This window comes from Rhinoraja longicauda, chromosome 10 (assembly GCF_053455715.1).
Source record: "Rhinoraja longicauda isolate Sanriku21f chromosome 10, sRhiLon1.1, whole genome shotgun sequence".
NCBI classification, from domain to species: Eukaryota; Metazoa; Chordata; class Chondrichthyes; order Rajiformes; family Arhynchobatidae; genus Rhinoraja; species Rhinoraja longicauda.
The window spans coordinates 27,801,407-27,819,082 of record NC_135962.1 but is presented as its reverse complement, the minus strand read 5'-3'; the positions used below and the strand labels follow the sequence as shown (position 1 = coordinate 27,819,082).

Here is a 17,676-nt window from a genome sequence, read left to right as displayed (position 1 = left end):
TTCTAATTTTTAATACTGCCTTTGCTCAGTTCTCAGGCAAAATATTTTATACATCGTTCCACAGCATGAGTAAATTTTTCCATGAGGATTTTGGTCCCAGCTTTGAGAAGCATTCCAACTAGTTGGTGCAATTCCCACCTACCTCAGATTGGTCTGTTATAAGTTATTTTAGTTGGTAGTTGATTTAAAAGCTGTCAAAAGCCACCGAGAAATTAGAGAAATGGCAATGATCATGTGTTTTGAAGACATGAGGAACTGCTAATCTTGTTCAACAAGAAAATAGCAGCAAAAATATATTGATATATTTATGTTCTGTTTGCTATATTTATTTTTCTGCCTTATTTTTCAAGGCTGTAAGAATTCAACACGAGCAAACCAAACTAATGAAAGTACAATTATTTAAATTCCATAATTATATTGAACATTTTGAATACTGATTAAACTAGTTCAGGCACCTCACGATTTATGTGTGTTTGATTTACATGTTTCTAGAATAACACACTTGATTGGTTACAACTAAAATTTAACTTGCATGCTCCCATTTTCAGAAAAGCGCGCTCAAATTTCTGCCCGGCACTGTATTGCAGTGTAGTCGCGTGTGGCCTAGCATATGTTTGATTTACATGCTTTTTGATTTATGCAATGTTTTTCAAGTCCGTTACCCACTCGTAATACTTGAATCTTGTGAAAACCTGGAACTTTTAAAGTCAGTCTTTACTTTCAACACTTTTAATCAAAATTATCCAGAAGCACCAAAGGATGCAGGTTAAAACATTGAAATAATCAATACTTTAAACAATATTTGCTTCCCTTCCACGCCTGAAATTGATGAATGGAGGAGAATGGTTCACATTTTTAGCCAAGCTGCCCTTGCTTTACTCAAGTAGCCTAATAATGTTAGTAATAATGCAGAATATTCAGCAGTTAAAGGTCACAAGACTGAAACCAGTACTTCCTTTGTCTGATATCCATAAACAAACCTGTGAGGAAAAGTGACCAGGAGCAAGTTCTTTGAATTTGTCCCTCCACTTTCCCAACACTGACAAAAAGCACACAATTATCGTTTAATTCTGGCCTTTTTTTTGCTTAATTACCTTTTAAATTTTTATCAAGTGTAGAAATGATTTATTTTGCAAGAATGAATATGTGCCAAACAGTGTTAAAAGTCAATTTCAATTAATAGAACTACAATTAAAAGATCTGGAAGCAAAATGCAAACAAACCTGACTTAACTTTGTTATCCTTGGGCTTGTGTATTGTTAACTGAATTAATCTATGTTTCAGTGATTTAGAAGGTTTGCACTCCTGGTAATGAGTGGTTGTTTCAATATGTGCATATTGGAGGTTTCTTAAGTTAAAAAAAAGCATGAATAAGTTGCTATCAGAATATGGTCTTTGATTTATTTTACCAAATTGTGGAGAGAAATGGAAATATTATGACTATTCCATTGAGACTATCAGTTTAACCAGAATTTTTGCAATGAGTCAGTACAACCATTTAAAAAAGAAAAGTGTTTAATTATGTTTTAGCTTGTGCTTGGATTTATACTTTGTCCTTTATTTGCGATCTTAGTCTTTTTTTTAGCTAAGCCACTTTTATCATTTTCAGCAAAGTTTTGTAAATTAGATTTTTATATTTTAGATGAATTTACATAGGTATTCCTACAACAATACTTCATTCTGTTGTAGAATACCCTCAGCTATCCATTTCCCTTATGATGCATTCAGAAAAGAGCCTTAAGGTGAAGTTCCTTGTGCACAGCTAGATGGATGCATACTGCCACTGAACTGAACAATGCTGCATTTAGCCTGCCTGCTTCTCCCTGTTTTAAAGATATTTGCATACTGGACCCAGAAAAAAATAATCTGGTATCTTCATCTCTTTATAAATAACTGTTATTTCACATTATTTGTTGTATATGCTCTAGATTTTTTAGTAAAAGGGCTTGCACTTTTTTATGTCCAGTCTGGCTTTACACATTTATTGTATGAGATTATTAGTAGCAATTCTAAGTTACGGAATTAGTGTTAGTGTTATTTACACCAATTAAAGTATATTAGTTGAAAAATATTAAGGAATTGGACAGTAAGGAACCAAAATGAAAAACAAAAAAACTAACTGGAGGAAATCTGAAATAATAACCGAAGATACTGAAAAGTAAGATAATATCTGCGAAAAGAGAAACGAAGTTAACATTTCAGGTTAAAGACCCTGTGTCAGAATTAGTTTTAAGGTGCAGAAAGTGGGGGAGAGGGAGAGAGGAAAGCAGGGAATATTTCTGAAAGTGTGGGAGCAGGGTTGACATGAGGAGAGGTTAGGTCACCAGATTAGGTCATTGAGACAGTGGATTAATGGAGCCAGTTAGGAAGTGAGAACACGAACAAAGGGAGTTAGAGAATGAGCACACAGATGCCAAAGTTTGGAAGTGCAGAGCCAGCAGATCAAACTGTGCTCATGCAACAGGGAAAACAGAGCCAGCATCACAGATGGATATCGCTCAGCAGAATTCACCATTTCAAAATCAGGCAGAGAAAGAGAGTGACCTTAAGTTCAGAAGGCTGCAGTGTGCCCTGAGCGAAGATGATGTGCTTTTCCTCTAATATGCGCAGGGCCTTGTTGGAGCACTGCAGGAGATCACAAATGGAAAGGTCAGAGTGAGAGAGAGAGAGAGAGAATTAAAGTAGGCAGCAACAAGCAGCTCAAAGTTGCTTCTTCAGATTGAACACGTACTCAGTACATGTACCATGTTGTGAGTTCTGAAAGAGGTACACTATCTTAACCACTCCAGCCTGAACAAATTGCAGCCTTCCAGACCCTCTTCATTCGACAACCTCGGTTAACTTATTTTCTCAATCTGTATGGTCAGTTCTGCTGTTCCCCATCCAAGTAGAAGATGATCTCAGCTCTTCCCGTTAGCGCAGTCTGACTCATGTTCTACAGTTCAGCATTTCCCAACTTTTCCTTTGTGTTCTCAGTCTAACAGCCCTTATTTTCAGATTTTGTTCCTAGTTGCACAGAAACAGGCTCTTCAGCCCACCATGTCTTTGCCAACCATCAATTCTATGTTACTCCCATTTATTAGCACTTGATCCAGTGTACATTTGGATACCTCGCAAATCATGTGTAAACCTTTGTATGTACCTGCACCACCTCAAGCAGTTTATTTCCGATTCCAATCCACAACGTCTGGGTAGAATATATTATTTCTCTGATCCCCTCCAAAGCACTTACCTTAAAACTGTGCCCTCTAGATACCTTTTTACCTCAGTTGTAGGGAAAGATTTCCTACTAGCTGCCCTATTTTATGCACCTATTGATTTTGCATACCTTTATTAGGTCCCCCATCAGACATCTCTGTTTTAAGGCTATCCAGTCTCTCCCCACAACAGAAATCAAGAATCTCTTCTGCACTCTTTAACTGGTCCTAATAACTCATCAACTGAATGCTCTTGTTGATAGCTTATCCCCATGGCATACCTTGCCTCGCCTTATCCTTTTGTCCTTTGCATCCCACTCTCACCCTCTCCACTACTTAAAACTGCCTAAATTTTTTTCCCGTCCATTTGCAGCAAAACATTAACTGTATTTCTTTTTCCACAGACCCTGTCTAATATGCTAAGTGTTTCCCACAGCTTCTGTTGTATTATTAGTAAAGAAGCAAAATAGTACCTGTTTGCATCACTGTGAAATTTGTGATATTGTGAAACCATCTCCAGTATAAATGAAGTGAGCCATTTGAAAGTGGTCAGAGCAATAACACACTAACAGTGTGAAAGGAATAGAGGACATTTTGTCAAACCTTTTTCACCGACCAACAGTTACGCCTAGTGAATAAATAATCACTTCATTATTTAATAACACATTTAAACAGCCATAATATAAAAATCTTCCTTCATATTCCGCACGCTTTTATTCCCCCACTGTAATATTCTCTTAATAATTCATCTTGTGATGGAGCTGCAGGATCAACAAAAGAATTGGATTTTAGCATTTTACTCAAAATCTGGCAGTGCTTAGATATAGCATAGGAGTAATATCAAGGAACTTGCTAAAGACATTAACAATTTAATTTGTACCCCAAACTTTGTTGAATTGATGGTTTGAATTTAACGTTTTGTATAGTATATGTTATTTAAAATACCACTGAGATGTATGAAACACTTCATATTAGTCTTTCACTAAATTATGTAGAACCACAGATTGCAGTTTGATATCTTGTGCTGCGAATCTAATCCGATCTAATCTAATTTTCCCTTTTTTCCCCCTCACAATCTCCGTTTAATGTGCACATGAAAAAGACATGGTCTTTTCTACTTTCACCATGGAGTATTGAATTGATTATCAGAATTGGATTGAGATGGTGAAATATCAGTGTCCTGTTTATTTTAAATATGATTGATCCAATAAACCACTAAATTGCTTTAAGTAGTCTTACCCCTATAAGAAAGATTTAATAAATATAGAATGTCTTTTTTTGCCTTTCGGAATACTCATAACCAGGCGCCAGTTCTCTTAGCAAAGGATGATGCTTTGTGCTGTGTGCAATTACACACGCTCGACTAATTCTCCAGTGCTTTACCTCATTTTGAATATGTAAAGTGCTTATGTATGAAAACCAATGCATATGTAATCACTGGGAAGCAATGAGAATAAAATCAAGTCCAACTATTTTTCCCTCTTCCTCCACAGTTAAGACGAATTAACAGGAAGAAAAATAGAAAACTTGTCAGTGTTCATTATGTAACAGCTGAGTGCAATTTCTGTATAATCTTCCCAAGATATTTAGAGGGGCAGCAGCAGAGGCAATTTATATTTTAATTTCCCCTCTGAAAAATGTATTTATTTTGATGCTGTACATTTTTAAAACATATTTTACCATCAGTGCATGGTGCTCATATATTTAGTGAAAGGCTGACTAACTGTTTGAATAAGAGCAATCTACTTAAAATGATGTTGACATAGAAAATGTCTTTCATCAAATTGATGTATTAAGTTGTATGGGATGTTCACTCTGTAATGGTTAAGCCGTAAGGCAACATTTATATCTTTTATGGAGGTGCCTTTGTTTTAGAGAGTTGTAGTGCCATTAAACTGCTCACTACATTTTAGTTTTTAACTATTAAATACTGGTTAGCTAATTGTGAACATCAATGCCTCAGTTTTTCATTATTAAACTCAAGTTTAGTATAGATTCTAAGTTTTTACAACTGTTGAAGTATCTATCTAAACATAGCACAAAAAGTAAGGAAATTTGTGTTTGGTAGATTATTTCTTTGTTGTAACAATGCTTCTTGGCAATAAATCTTATACCGTTGGAAAGCCTGTTTATTTCCCTTTTAAATGGTGCCACATTTGTAAGGAACATGCATCTGTGGGATGAGCAGCAGAGCTGAGTATATGGGTTGCGCCCATGAAAAATTTGCCAAATCTTCTCTGCCAATGCCAACAAGGCTTATTCTGCTGTTGCAATTGACTCTTGTTTTGAGCTTCTGGTACCCCCAGGTGCTGACAATCAGGTGCCTGATTGGCACCAGATTGGCAGCATCTGTGAGCATAGGCCCTGCTACAGTGGTCAGTAGGTGTCTGCTCCAAGAATCGGCATGCCACGTTTGACTGATCTGGATAGGGCCCGTGCGATAGGGCAACTTCAAGCTGGTGTTCCGCAAAACCAAGTTGCGGCATTATTTGGAGTGAGCCCTAGTACCATCTCCAAAGTGATGGCCAAGTTCCATATAACGGGGGTTGTCAGAGACAGGCCGCGAAGTGGGCGTCCCAAGAAGACGACACCCGAAGAAGACCGTTTCCTCACCCTGTCAGCACTTAGGAACCGTAGGCTGTCTTCTACAGATTTGTAGTCAAGGTTTGCAGGACGATATGGCCGACGGCTCTCTGCACAGACAATTCGGAACAGACTGCACGCAGCCGATCTCCGGTCTCATAGGGCTGCCAGGAGGCCTGCCACGACTGCCCTTCACCATCAGGTCCGTTTGCGCTGGTGTCGGCAACACGTGCACTGGAACCTGAACATGTGGAGGAACGTTATGTTCAGCGATGAGTCCAGATTCTGCCTACGGCAGTTGGATCATAGGGTCAAAGTGTGGAGAAGACGCGGATAACGCTATGCTGATTGCTGCACCGATAGAGTAACATCTTTTGGTGGAGGCAGTGTGATGGTGTGGGGGGGCATCTCCCTCACTGGAAAAACGAGGCTTGTCATCATTGGAGGCAATCTCAATGCAGAGAGATATCGAGATGAGATTCTGCAACCAGTGGCAATCCCATATCTCCACAGTCTGGGACCGAACTCTATCCTCCAAGATGACAATGCTCGCCCCCACAGAGCAGGGTTTCTCAGAGACTACCTCCAGAATTTGGGAGTGGAGAGTATGGAATGGCCTGCCAGCAGTCCTGACCTCAACCCCATTGAACACTTGTGGGATCAGCTTGGGCGTGCTATTCGTGCCAGAGTGACCAACACAACCACGTTGGCTGACTTGCGACAAATGCTGGTTGAAGAATGGGATGCCATCCTACAACAGTGTGTGACCAGGCTGGTGACCAGCATGAGGAGGAGATGCCAGGCTGTTGTGGCTGTGTATGGTTCTTCCACACGTTACTGAGGCTCCTGTTTATTAAATGAATAAATTGTTAAATTGCCAATATGTCTTGTTTCTTCAGACTTCAATCATCCAATCCACCAAACAACACCGAACAAGAGTCAATGGCAGAATAAGCTGTTTGGCATTGGCAGAGAAGAGTTGGCAGATTTTTCATGGGCTCAACCCACATACTCAGCTCTGCTGCTCATCCCACAAATGCATGTTCCTTACAAACGTGGCACCATTTAAAAGGGAAATAAACAGGCTTTCCAACGGTATAAGATTTATTGCCAAGAAGCATTGTTACAACAAAGAAATAATCTACCAAACACAAATTTCCTTACTTTTTGTGCTATGTTTATTATTTAGTTTTTTGAGAAAGGTTTGGTTACTGCTAGGTTACTGATATTACAGTGAATGGTATTACATTAAATAACATTACATTGATAAGCATTCAAAACAGCATACAAAAAAGATTACAGGTTGGTTGAATGGGACCAGAATTTTTTTTTGTATTTCTGTGATATGATGTGGCGGAAAGTAACCCTAAAACACTCTATATTCCAGCAGTCATGTAATTTCTGAGGGAGATATGGGGGAAAATACAGATCAAAGAAAAATCTTAAAACTAATTTGGGGGGAAGGAAAAGAATTGGAAATACTGTGACCTACTTGCATCCAATTAACAATGAGTTCTATAGTATAGCTATGATCCTCTGATACATTCAGCCTGTATCCCACCAATCTTTTTATACAGTGATATTAGACTTCTCCAGGTACTTGTCCACTTTGAACGTTTATGGCAAAAATTCTTCTGTTAGTGTTGTTTGAAGAATGAGGATTTTGTACTTTTTCGTCCCTTCTCCTCCACCCAAGTGTTTAATCCAAGACTTACCATATCTTGGATGATGGCAGAAAAATTGCATATTGTTACAATGAGCAAGGGAGAATGTTTCTGGCATCTTACCTCATGTCCAATGGCTTTTTGTTATTGAGGTAAAATGTGTGAATTATGTAATTTTGCTAACATTTACTGAAGGATAACGTTCATTTTTAAGTAAATAGCTGTATTTTTTTTAACTGAACTGCTTTGAGTACCGAAGGTAACCTAGAAATTGAATTATTGAAGTAGGAACAATTTGAGTTAAGAACACTCTGGGCAGGTGTGTGCAGTCTTAAAAATGATAGTGGACTAATATATAACAAGTGAAACTGAATTAAACATTTGTCGCGGGCGCGCGCGCACACACACACACACACACACACACACACCTCTAACATGGTTTAATTTTTGAATTTAAATTCTTAGAGTCCAAACTACCCGTGTTCATCAAATTTCCATTTGGCATTTGTGACAACTTACCTGAAGCGTTAACAATGTTTGTGCGTCCTGTGGTTGACTTTCACATGCTTCAAGCCCATAGTAGTCTTCCAACCAAACTGGTTTGTCTTGGTTGAATGAGTCTTTTAAGTTGCCAGATGGCCAGGTGTTTTAAGTAGAACAAAGGTGTTTGCTGGGATGCAAGGAGGAAAAATAATCATTATTTTGTTTGAAGAACCTTTCCAGACTTCTAGATCATGGAATGTGTAATGGTCTTTGGCCCTGACTCTAATGCTGTCTCAGGGAAATCTTGAAATCAAGGAGGAAAAATAATAATTATTTTGTTTGAAGAACCTTTCCAGTCTTCTAGATCATGGAATGTGTAATGGTCTTTGGCCCTGACTCTAATGCTGTCTCAGGGAAATCTTGAAATATTTTGAAGCGAAGAAGTATTGCTGAGGTATGTACACATGCCTGATCAAGGCTTGGCATAATACGTTTTGATGCTAACTAAGAGAGATCACATAATTTTAAATCAGTATTTTCAATAATACTATGATGTACAGAGGAAAAATATGCAGAATTCTTCAAATGTATTGAGGGTACTAAAAATAGCATTAATTTTGAATGCTCGTCTTCTGTGAAATGTTTGGGTAAAGTTTTCATCATTTTATTTGGGCTTGCTTGCCACAGCGCTGCTTGGGCACGTCTTCCTAACACTTATGAGCTTGAGCTTTTTCTTTTGCAATTTCTTTTATTGATATTGGCTGCAAAATATATTTAGATTATAGTTAAGAGACAACGGTAAATGATTTGACTAAAGTAAGATCATTATAAACTGCTCAACTATGTAATTTCAAGCAGTAGCTAAACTTTAAACAAGATTAATCAAAAAATAGATGCAAAATCAAATCATTTTGGAATAAAGTTTAAAAGTGACTTGTTCCTTATGGGAAGAAAATGTCTGAGACTTCAAATTCTGCCGGGAGAATCATCTTATTAATTGGGGATAGAATATGATACTGTGCTTTAATATCTGTGTGCTTTCTCTTTGAGCTGTAGTTTGCAGTAATTCTGATTGGTTTATCCTTGCATGTCACTACTATCATGGTTGCAGCATGAAGCGTGCCAACTCTTTGATTGTACTTAACACGGGGGGCAAGGCTACTGAAGATCTTTTCCAAGTAAGCCTTATGTATTTCTTCACCACTTAATATCAGTGGCAGAGACTGAGCTAAAGAATTTTATAAAATGTTTCTCTTTTTTTAACTAGTCTTTTATTGATGTCAACTAATTGCATTTGTATGTATGCTCTTGGGAGTGTCTATTTTTTTTTTTTTTTCGCCATTTTCATGGAAAGTTTTTTTTACACGAGAATTAAAATGTTGCATTTAATTTCTGCTGGGATCAGAAAAGACACTGCTGCTCCCACCAATGTTTTCCACTTGTTTAGTATCTCAGCTCTGTTACATGTTCTATAGAATGCTGCAGTGATATAGAGCACCACATAAACTAACGGTGCATTAGTATTAACATATCTGTAATTCTCTCCAATGAAGAAATGTTTCAAACTTTTGCCTCCACTAAATTTAACAGCATGACATGGATTTAAGCCTGAATGCTCTCAGTCTGTACCAACTTCAGCATTCTGTAATATACAATATTTTTTTAAGCTAACAATTGATAAAGTAGCCTTGATTAAGTATTAAAATGTATACATTTTACTAATTGCTAGTTTACCTGTGGGATAATTTTAAAAAGTAAGAGCATTTATTCGCCAGAATAATTTACCTTTGCTTGTGGTTTACTGCACGAATGCATACTGGTCCCCTCTAATCTTTGTGTATTAACATATGCATTATAATCGGCATGCATAGCAGAGCAATTTCCAGCTTCCTACTAACTTTACTACTTGCTTTAGGGGTCTATTGCATCTCACCGGCATTACTTAAAAAGCTTACACAACTTAAGACAAAAAAGGCACTGTATCATTTAATAATTGCTGAGGGATGTTTGGCTGTTGTTAGATGAGAAACACAAGTTTATATGCACAGTTTTGTCAACGACGTTCAGTATCCTGAAAGTAGCTTATTTTAAAGGAAAATGGATCATTGTGGAGAATTAATTGATTGAAGGATCTAATCAATACATTGGCTCGTCCAAAAACTGCAGATGCTGGTTTATAACAAAAATAGACACAAAGTGCTGGAGAAACTCAGTGGATCAGGTAGCATCTTTGGAGAAAAACGATGGGTGACATTTTGGGTCGGGACCCTTCCTCAGACTCTGAAGAAAATTCTTCAGTCTGAAGAAGGGACCCGACCCGAAAAGCCACCCATCGCTGCCTGACCCACTGAGTTACTTTGTGTCTAAAATAAATATTGGAAATTGAACAATAAGATTATAGTTAAACTTCTCCAAGTTACCCATCACCCCAACTGCAATGGAACTTTCCAAGAGTAGTAGCTTTTTAAGTGATATATAAGTTAATTAGCTGAAAGTCAGGGCTAGACTGACTTTTGGCTTTAAAAAAAATTGTTAAAAAATATGTTGGCATATTTTACAATGTCCACCTTTAGGGTGTTGTTATTTTTAACTGGGGTGGCTTTGGGCAACAATTCAACTCTAGTTTAGGAGCAGGCACGACACTGGTAGCAGGCTAAAAGTTTGCAAAGAAAAGCAGAATTGGCTATCAGTATTTTAAAAAATCTCTTGCAAATTATGGCCTTAACCCAACCTAATTTGATGCAAGGCTTGCGATTAAAAAGAAAGTGTCACCAAAAAAGGCTTTAAATTCAAGTAAAGAAAACTTTGAATGTGAAGTAAGTCGACTGGAGTGAATTGGGCTAACTACATGGGTATACCTGCAATGAACAATATTCAGAACTGTATTTGATCCTCTACAGAATTAAAGGAAAGGAATCACTTCAACAAAAGGATAATAAGAAAATGTATAAAAATTATATTTTATTTGCTTTCACAGTTAAAAGAAAAATTAAGGATAATACATGGAAACCAGAGGTGAACACGTGATCATTTTTTTAGTTTTAAAATTTAATGGAGAAAATAATAGGTTCCAACTCTTGGTATCCCAGTATTATAGGTGAACAAATTGCATTAATCATTTCCCAAAGCTCTCAAGATTCAGGAATTGTGTCCTTGATTTGAATAATTGTAAATGTCATTCTAAGCAGGGAAGAGAATGATATACAACCCAGTTAACTAAAAACCTATCAATTTAACATCGCGTATGGAAGTTATGGAATTGCACCCAAGATACAAAGTGATAAAGAGCTTGGACATTATTAGTTGATTGAAGGCAGCATAAATTGTAGTTATGTAAGATATTGGTGAGGCTGCATTTAGAGTATTGTGTTTCATTCTGGGCACTGTGTTATAGGAAAGATGTTGTCAAGCTGGAAAGGGTACAGAGGATTTACGAGGAAGTTGCCAGGACTAGAGGGTCTGAGCTATAGGGAGAGGTTGAATAGGCTGGGACTCTATTCCTTGGAGTGCAGGAGGATGAAGGGTGATCTTATAGAGGTGTATAAGATCATGAGAGGAATAAATCAGGTACTCTTGCCCAGAGTAAGTGAATCGAGGACCAGAAGACATAGGTTTAAGGTGAAGGGGAAAATATAAGAATCTGAGGGGTAATTTTTTCACACAGTGGTGGGTGTTTGAACAAGCTGCCAGAGGAGGTCGTTGAGGCAGGGACATGGACAAAACGGATTTGGAGGGATATGGACTGTGCAGGCAGGTGGGCCGAGTGTGGCTGGGACATATTGGTCGATGTGGGCAAGTTGGGCTGAAGGTCCTGTTTCCACACTGTATCACTGTAATGCAATGAACAGGTATTATCTTTTTCTGATTGTGATTTTTGAAATGGTTAGTGACAGAATGTGGGTCAATAGCCTTCCAGATTATTAAAAATAAGCAGATGGGTGTGGGTGTAACATTTTGTCATAGTTTTGTAATTGGTGGAGAGATTGGATAAGTAAGTAGGGTTAAATGATTTATACTCTAGTTGGACGTAACAAGTTGTATTCCTGGCGAACATCTTTGGGAGCATGGTTTCACCCAACCCACGTCCACTACAGACCTGATGTTTTTGTAGTAAGATACCTTAGCTGGGTATATCATATCATATCATATATATACAGCCGGATATGTGGCATTCATATGTGGATGCTGGGGCTCCAGTACCTATAAGGAGGGATGAGTGGACATGTTTGTAGGACAGTCTGGAAATCATGAGAAAAGTCTTAAAATTTAATTTGGAGGGAAGCTTCACAGGTTGAGGTGGTGTGATCAGATCTACTATTAGGATTGTGGAGATTGGGATAATTACACCAGCATTTGGAAAGGAAGGAAAGATCACCTGAAGGTTTTGTAGTAGTGGAGACACTTTCCAGGCTCACAAGCCACACAGGAGAACCACTTGTTTTCTGCAATTGCCTGCTTCCATCTCTGCTTGGATTTCCCCAGTCTTAGGAAATATGACTGACTTGTGTTAACTTGAAGTAAGGAGTTCAAATGCATTAGGGAGTCTGATTTCTATGTACAATAAAAAGATATACTGTTTTATAGAGAAGTAAGTAGGCACTGCAACTTTCTACTATAAAAAATAGTAATATCTGTCATGGTGGGTCAGAGCACATTTTATGACTTTAAATTCTGAATATTACTTTTGTCACACATTCGTTGTAGGCTGTTGAAACTCTGACATTAGCTTTTACTGTAGAGATACAGCATGGAAATTGGCCATCAAATCCACACAGAGCATCGATCACCCTTTCACGTTAGTTCTATGTTATCTCATTTTCTCATCCTACACATTAGGGGCAGTTTACAGAGGCCAATTAACCTACAAACCCGCTTACCTTTGCAATGTGTGAGGAAACCGGAGCACCCAGAGAAAACCTGTATTCTCACGGGGAGAACATGCAAACTCCGTACAAATAGCACCCTTAGTCAGGATCATACCCGGATCCCTGGCACTCCAGAAGTTTGTCATACGTTCATAAGTGATAGGAGCAAGATTAGGCCATTTGGCCCATCAAGTCTACTCCATCATTTGATCATGGCTGATCTAGCTCTCCTTCCTAACCCCATTCTCCTGCCTTCTCCACATAACCCCTGACACATGTACTAATCAAGAATCTTATCTATGCCTTAAAAAATATTCATTGACTTGGCCTCCACAACCTTCTGTGGCCTTCAATTCTTTCAAAAGAATTGTCCTTTGAATTCTACCTGTATTTCATCAAAAGTATAGAAGTGATAACAAAAGTTTCACTGTATAGTTGTCGCTGGGCAAAGATTGCTGTCTAAAGGTGTAGTCGAAAAGTTGCACGTTTTATAATGATGCCTTCTAAATTAGGTTCCTATTTTAAGATGTATTTCTTTGAGGGTAGTATTCTGGAAAGGCTGTTGAAGGCTGGTATCATAATTCATTTGTACAGTTGAATGTGGTAATTCAGTTCCTGAATTATGATCCTGATTTTCTTTTCTCTTTGCCTAAAAGCTCTCAAGTAATGGATATTTAGTATACAAATAACAACATGAATGTTTCAATAACCAAATATTTTTTTTATTCTTGTGAAATTAATGCATCAGTACTGTTTCCATGGCTCTAAGGTTGGAACAAAATAGAATTGAATTCATTTGCAGAAGCTACCTAAATTGAAACTTTGAGGATGGTCTTGATGGTTAGTTTTTTCATACCAACTTCTCTCATTTCATTAATACCCCTTTAAAAAGAAGAAATGAACAATATTAAAGTTGATCACAATGTTTTGAAGCATTTGGTTTACAATATAAAATGTTATTCCACAGGTGACTAAGCAATTAGTATTTCTGGATTATTCTTTGATTAAAAAAAATATGCATCCTTTTATCATATTTTGGCACCCATTTTAATGAAACGTTTCACAATATTGATACAACTTTGAAACGTTTGTGCTTCCTCTTGACCATCGTTTCACAGGTATTTCTAGTGGTGTTCAGAGCATAATTTTCACTACATTCTGCATAAGCAATATTCAAAATTATGGTTACAATTGATAGTAATCATTGTCAATTCTAAATATTTAATATTTTCTAGTTTGAACAATTTTTTGAAGTTATGGTTAAAATGCTAAGAAATTCCATGTGATCTACAATTATTTGATATGTGCAGGTTTGAATAATATTTAAGAAAATCCTTGATGCTTTTAGCATTAAATGCTTTTCATGATAAAATCACTAATGCAAATATATTTTTATGTTCCAAGCACTAATCTTTTGAGAATATTCAAGAAAATACTGGGCATTAAATTTATTGATATTATGGTCTATATCTACAGCCTTATTGGTAACTCTTTTTTCTTGCTTTTAAACTGCAGCAGCGAAATTATCGTCTAACAGAGTCCAGAACTTTGAGTGTCAGCCATGACGACCTGTTACATTGTGAATCACAAATTGGCACAAACTAGACAGTTCGGGTAAAAGAACAAGAAATCACTATTGCTACAATTCCTTATAGCTTTTCGATATTAAAACCTTAGTTTATTATGCTGTATAAATACTTCAGATATTGCTGCCAAGCATAAAGTGTATGTTCCAACTTAATGGGTTTTCAATATTTGATACAATATGTGAATTACTACAATGCCGATAATATCAAAGAGAATTTGTTTTGAACTAAATAAAATGCCACAGCTGAGCTGGTTTTGGATAATGTGGGTAGAAATTACTTTTGTTAGATTTGTACAGTTAAATTTATCTTTTTAAGTAGGATCTCGTGTAAACCACTTTTACTAGCAACTCCTGGAAAGACCCCCTTAAAATTTTAACATTAGATGTGGCTTATTCATGCCTGATGCCTAATATTTGTCTTCATTTCGTGAATAACCTGGTGTACCAGGCTGTCTAAAGATTGACAGATCAATAATAAACCATAAATATGGACAATACAAATATGTTGAGGTACTTGTACAATCCTCAATACTCTGACTATACTACTAACTTGCACTATATTTCTTTCAAATCAAAAAAAAAGATGCTGCTATTGTGTGTGGAGGTCACTTTCATTCTAAAGATTTTATACCTCTCAGCAATTTGACATGTGAACTTTACAAATCAAATAACAAAATATACCAAATGGTGGCATAGAAATTTATCCTTTGCCTTAAATAAGTATGTGATACAGTAAGGACTTTGGTTGTACTTTCTTAAATTGATCCCATTTAAATTAGATTTTAAAAGCGAAGTATATGCGCAAACTATATATTTTTTAGTGCATAAAATTGAGGACTAATTTCTACCCTTTTGTACCTGGCTGTGAAGTGAAATTTGAATTGGAAATTGCAAATTAAGCTCTGAATGCTACTTGGATTAAATTTAAAGTAAATAGTATAGAACTTGTTCTGTGTACTCTTCATTTTAAATGTTCTATTAAAAGAATAAACATTATATATTTGAAGCTACAGATACTGGGTATGCAACAAAAAAAAATAGTGACCAGTGAAACCGCAAGAGCTGTTAAGATTTTATGAATATATTTAGAAATTAGGCCCTTTATGGTTAACTATCTTTCATTGTCATTATCTTGCACTTGTATGTATATTTACCCCAATTCCTTTGTAAATGATTTTGGTATATTTAGGCAGTACCTGGAGTACTTCTTGTTTGCTTTTATAGTGTTATTATCATTCTTGTATTTTATATTTGTACATTAAAATAAATTGTTTGCACATTGAAAAATGACAAAATAGGATTTACAAGTGAGAATTGAAATGTTAGTTTACAAAAAAATAGAATGGTCAAAAGGTATGTAGATTCTTACCATCAAAAGGTTTACATGTGGTTCTACAACCGCTTAGGTTTTTTAATATTACAATGATTGACTGCATCAGCTATTAAAAACATCGCTATAAAATCCTCACTGTTTTTGGTTACCATATTCTGAGCATTACAGCAGAAAAAATGGAAGAAACATTGAACAAGGCTACTAAAATTACAACTGGCTGTAGCTACATAAAAATTATAGTACCAGAAAGTACCACATTTACCCCTTTAACCGTGTATTCCAAGTTTTAGTCTCTAATTGAAGAGTGATGTAATAACATTTGTTATCCATGCAAAAATGCTGTGATACTGTAAGTAGTAAGTTTTAGTATTAGAAGGGTAATTGTGAACAAGCTTTGTTGAAGAGTTTGCATGCAATAAAGAGATTTTCAGTTGAATATTGCACTTTCACTGGGGCAAGTCTGTGTTGCCATGATGTTGCATTTAATGTTTTAATACATTTCACCTGCAAAATGTAGTTATTTAATATGCTACATATCAGTGGGTGAGATTATTCAGATAAGAATATACAGTGCCCTCCATAATGTTTGAGACAAAGACCCATCATTTATTGATTTGCCTCTGGACTCCACAATTTGAGATTTGTAATAGAAAAAATCACATGTGGTTAAAATGCACATTGTCAGATTTTAATAAAGGCCATTTTTATACATTTTGGTTTCACCATGTAGAAATTACAGCAGTGTTTATACATAATCCCCCCATTTCAGGGTAGCATAATGTTTGGAACACAGCAATGAAAGTAGTCATGTTTAGTATTTTGTTGCATATCCTTTGCATGCAATGACTGCTTGAAACTGCAATTCATGGATATCACCAGTTGCTGTGTGTCTTCTCTGGTGGTTCTCTGGCAGGCCTGTTTGCAGCCATCTTTACCTTATGCTTGTTTTGGGGGCTAGTCCCCTTCAGTTTTCTCTTCAGTATTTAAAAGGCATGCTCAATTGGGTTCTGATCGGGTGATTGACTTGGCCACTCAAGAATTGACCATTTTTTTGGCTTTGAAAAACTCTTTTGTTGCTTTAGCAGTATGTTTGGGATCATTGTTTTGCTGTAGAATGAACCGCCGGCCAATGAGTTTTAATGCATTTGTTTGAACTTGAGCAGATAGGATGTGTCTATACACTTCAGAATTCATTGACGATACAACTGCAGATGGTAGTAGCATAATGAAGATAAGTGAGTCAGTACCTTCAGCAGCCATACATGTCCAGACCATAACACCCCCACCACCGTGTTTCACAGATGAGGTGGTATGCTTTGGATCTTGGGCAGTTCCTTCTCTCCTCCATACTTTGCTCTTGCCATCACTCTGATATAAGTTCATCTTCGTCTCATCTGTCCACAAGACCTTTTTCCAGAACTGTGGTTGCTCTTTTAAGTACTTGCCAAACTAACCTGGCCATCCTATTTTTGTGGCTAACCAGTGATTTGCATCTTGCAGTGTAGCCTCTGTATTTCAGTTCAAGAAGTCTTCTGCGGACAGTGATCATTGACAAATCCACACCCGACTCCGGAAGAGTGTTTCTGATCTGTCGGACTGGTGATGGGGATTTTTCTTTATTATAGAGAGAATAATTCTGTCATCAGCTGCGGGAGTCTTCCTTGGCTTGCTAGTCCCTTTGCGATTAGTAAGCTCACCAGTGCTCTCTTCTTAATAATGTTCCAAACAGTTAATTTTGGTAAGCCTAAGGTTTGGTTGATGTTTCTGTAACAGTTTTATTCTTGTTTCTCAGTCTCATAATGGCTTCTTTGACTTTCATTGGCACAACTTTGCTGTTTATCAACATGAGGGCCAATAAAAGTTTCCACGGGTGATGGAAAGACTAGGTGCTAAAAGCTCTTGTTCCTGCATTAAAGAGGCTTTTAAACACACCTGAGCAATTACAAACACCTGTGAAGCCATG

The 17,676-nt window shown here is 36.9% G+C and overlaps 1 protein-coding gene across 10 annotated transcripts in view; it reads left to right on the top strand.

The window, feature by feature from the left end:
* Window positions 1-16,337, top strand: part of klc1a (kinesin light chain 1a) — a 54,184-nt gene extending 37,847 nt beyond the window's left edge. For 5 of the 10 annotated variants that reach the window (XM_078406489.1, XM_078406497.1, XM_078406491.1 and 2 more), the window contains 2 exons: window positions 9,039-9,105; window positions 14,308-16,337. In XM_078406489.1, coding sequence (XP_078262615.1) covers window positions 9,039-9,105; window positions 14,308-14,397 — 157 coding nt within the window. In that variant the 3' untranslated portion in view covers window positions 14,398-16,337. Of the gene's footprint in view, window positions 1-1,689; window positions 5,232-8,272; window positions 9,015-9,038; window positions 9,106-14,307 lie in introns of those variants that run through there. The other 5 variants (XR_013547730.1, XM_078406493.1, XM_078406494.1 and 2 more) reach the window with 5 other exon arrangements.
* Window positions 16,338-17,676: the final 1,339 nt, after the last annotated feature.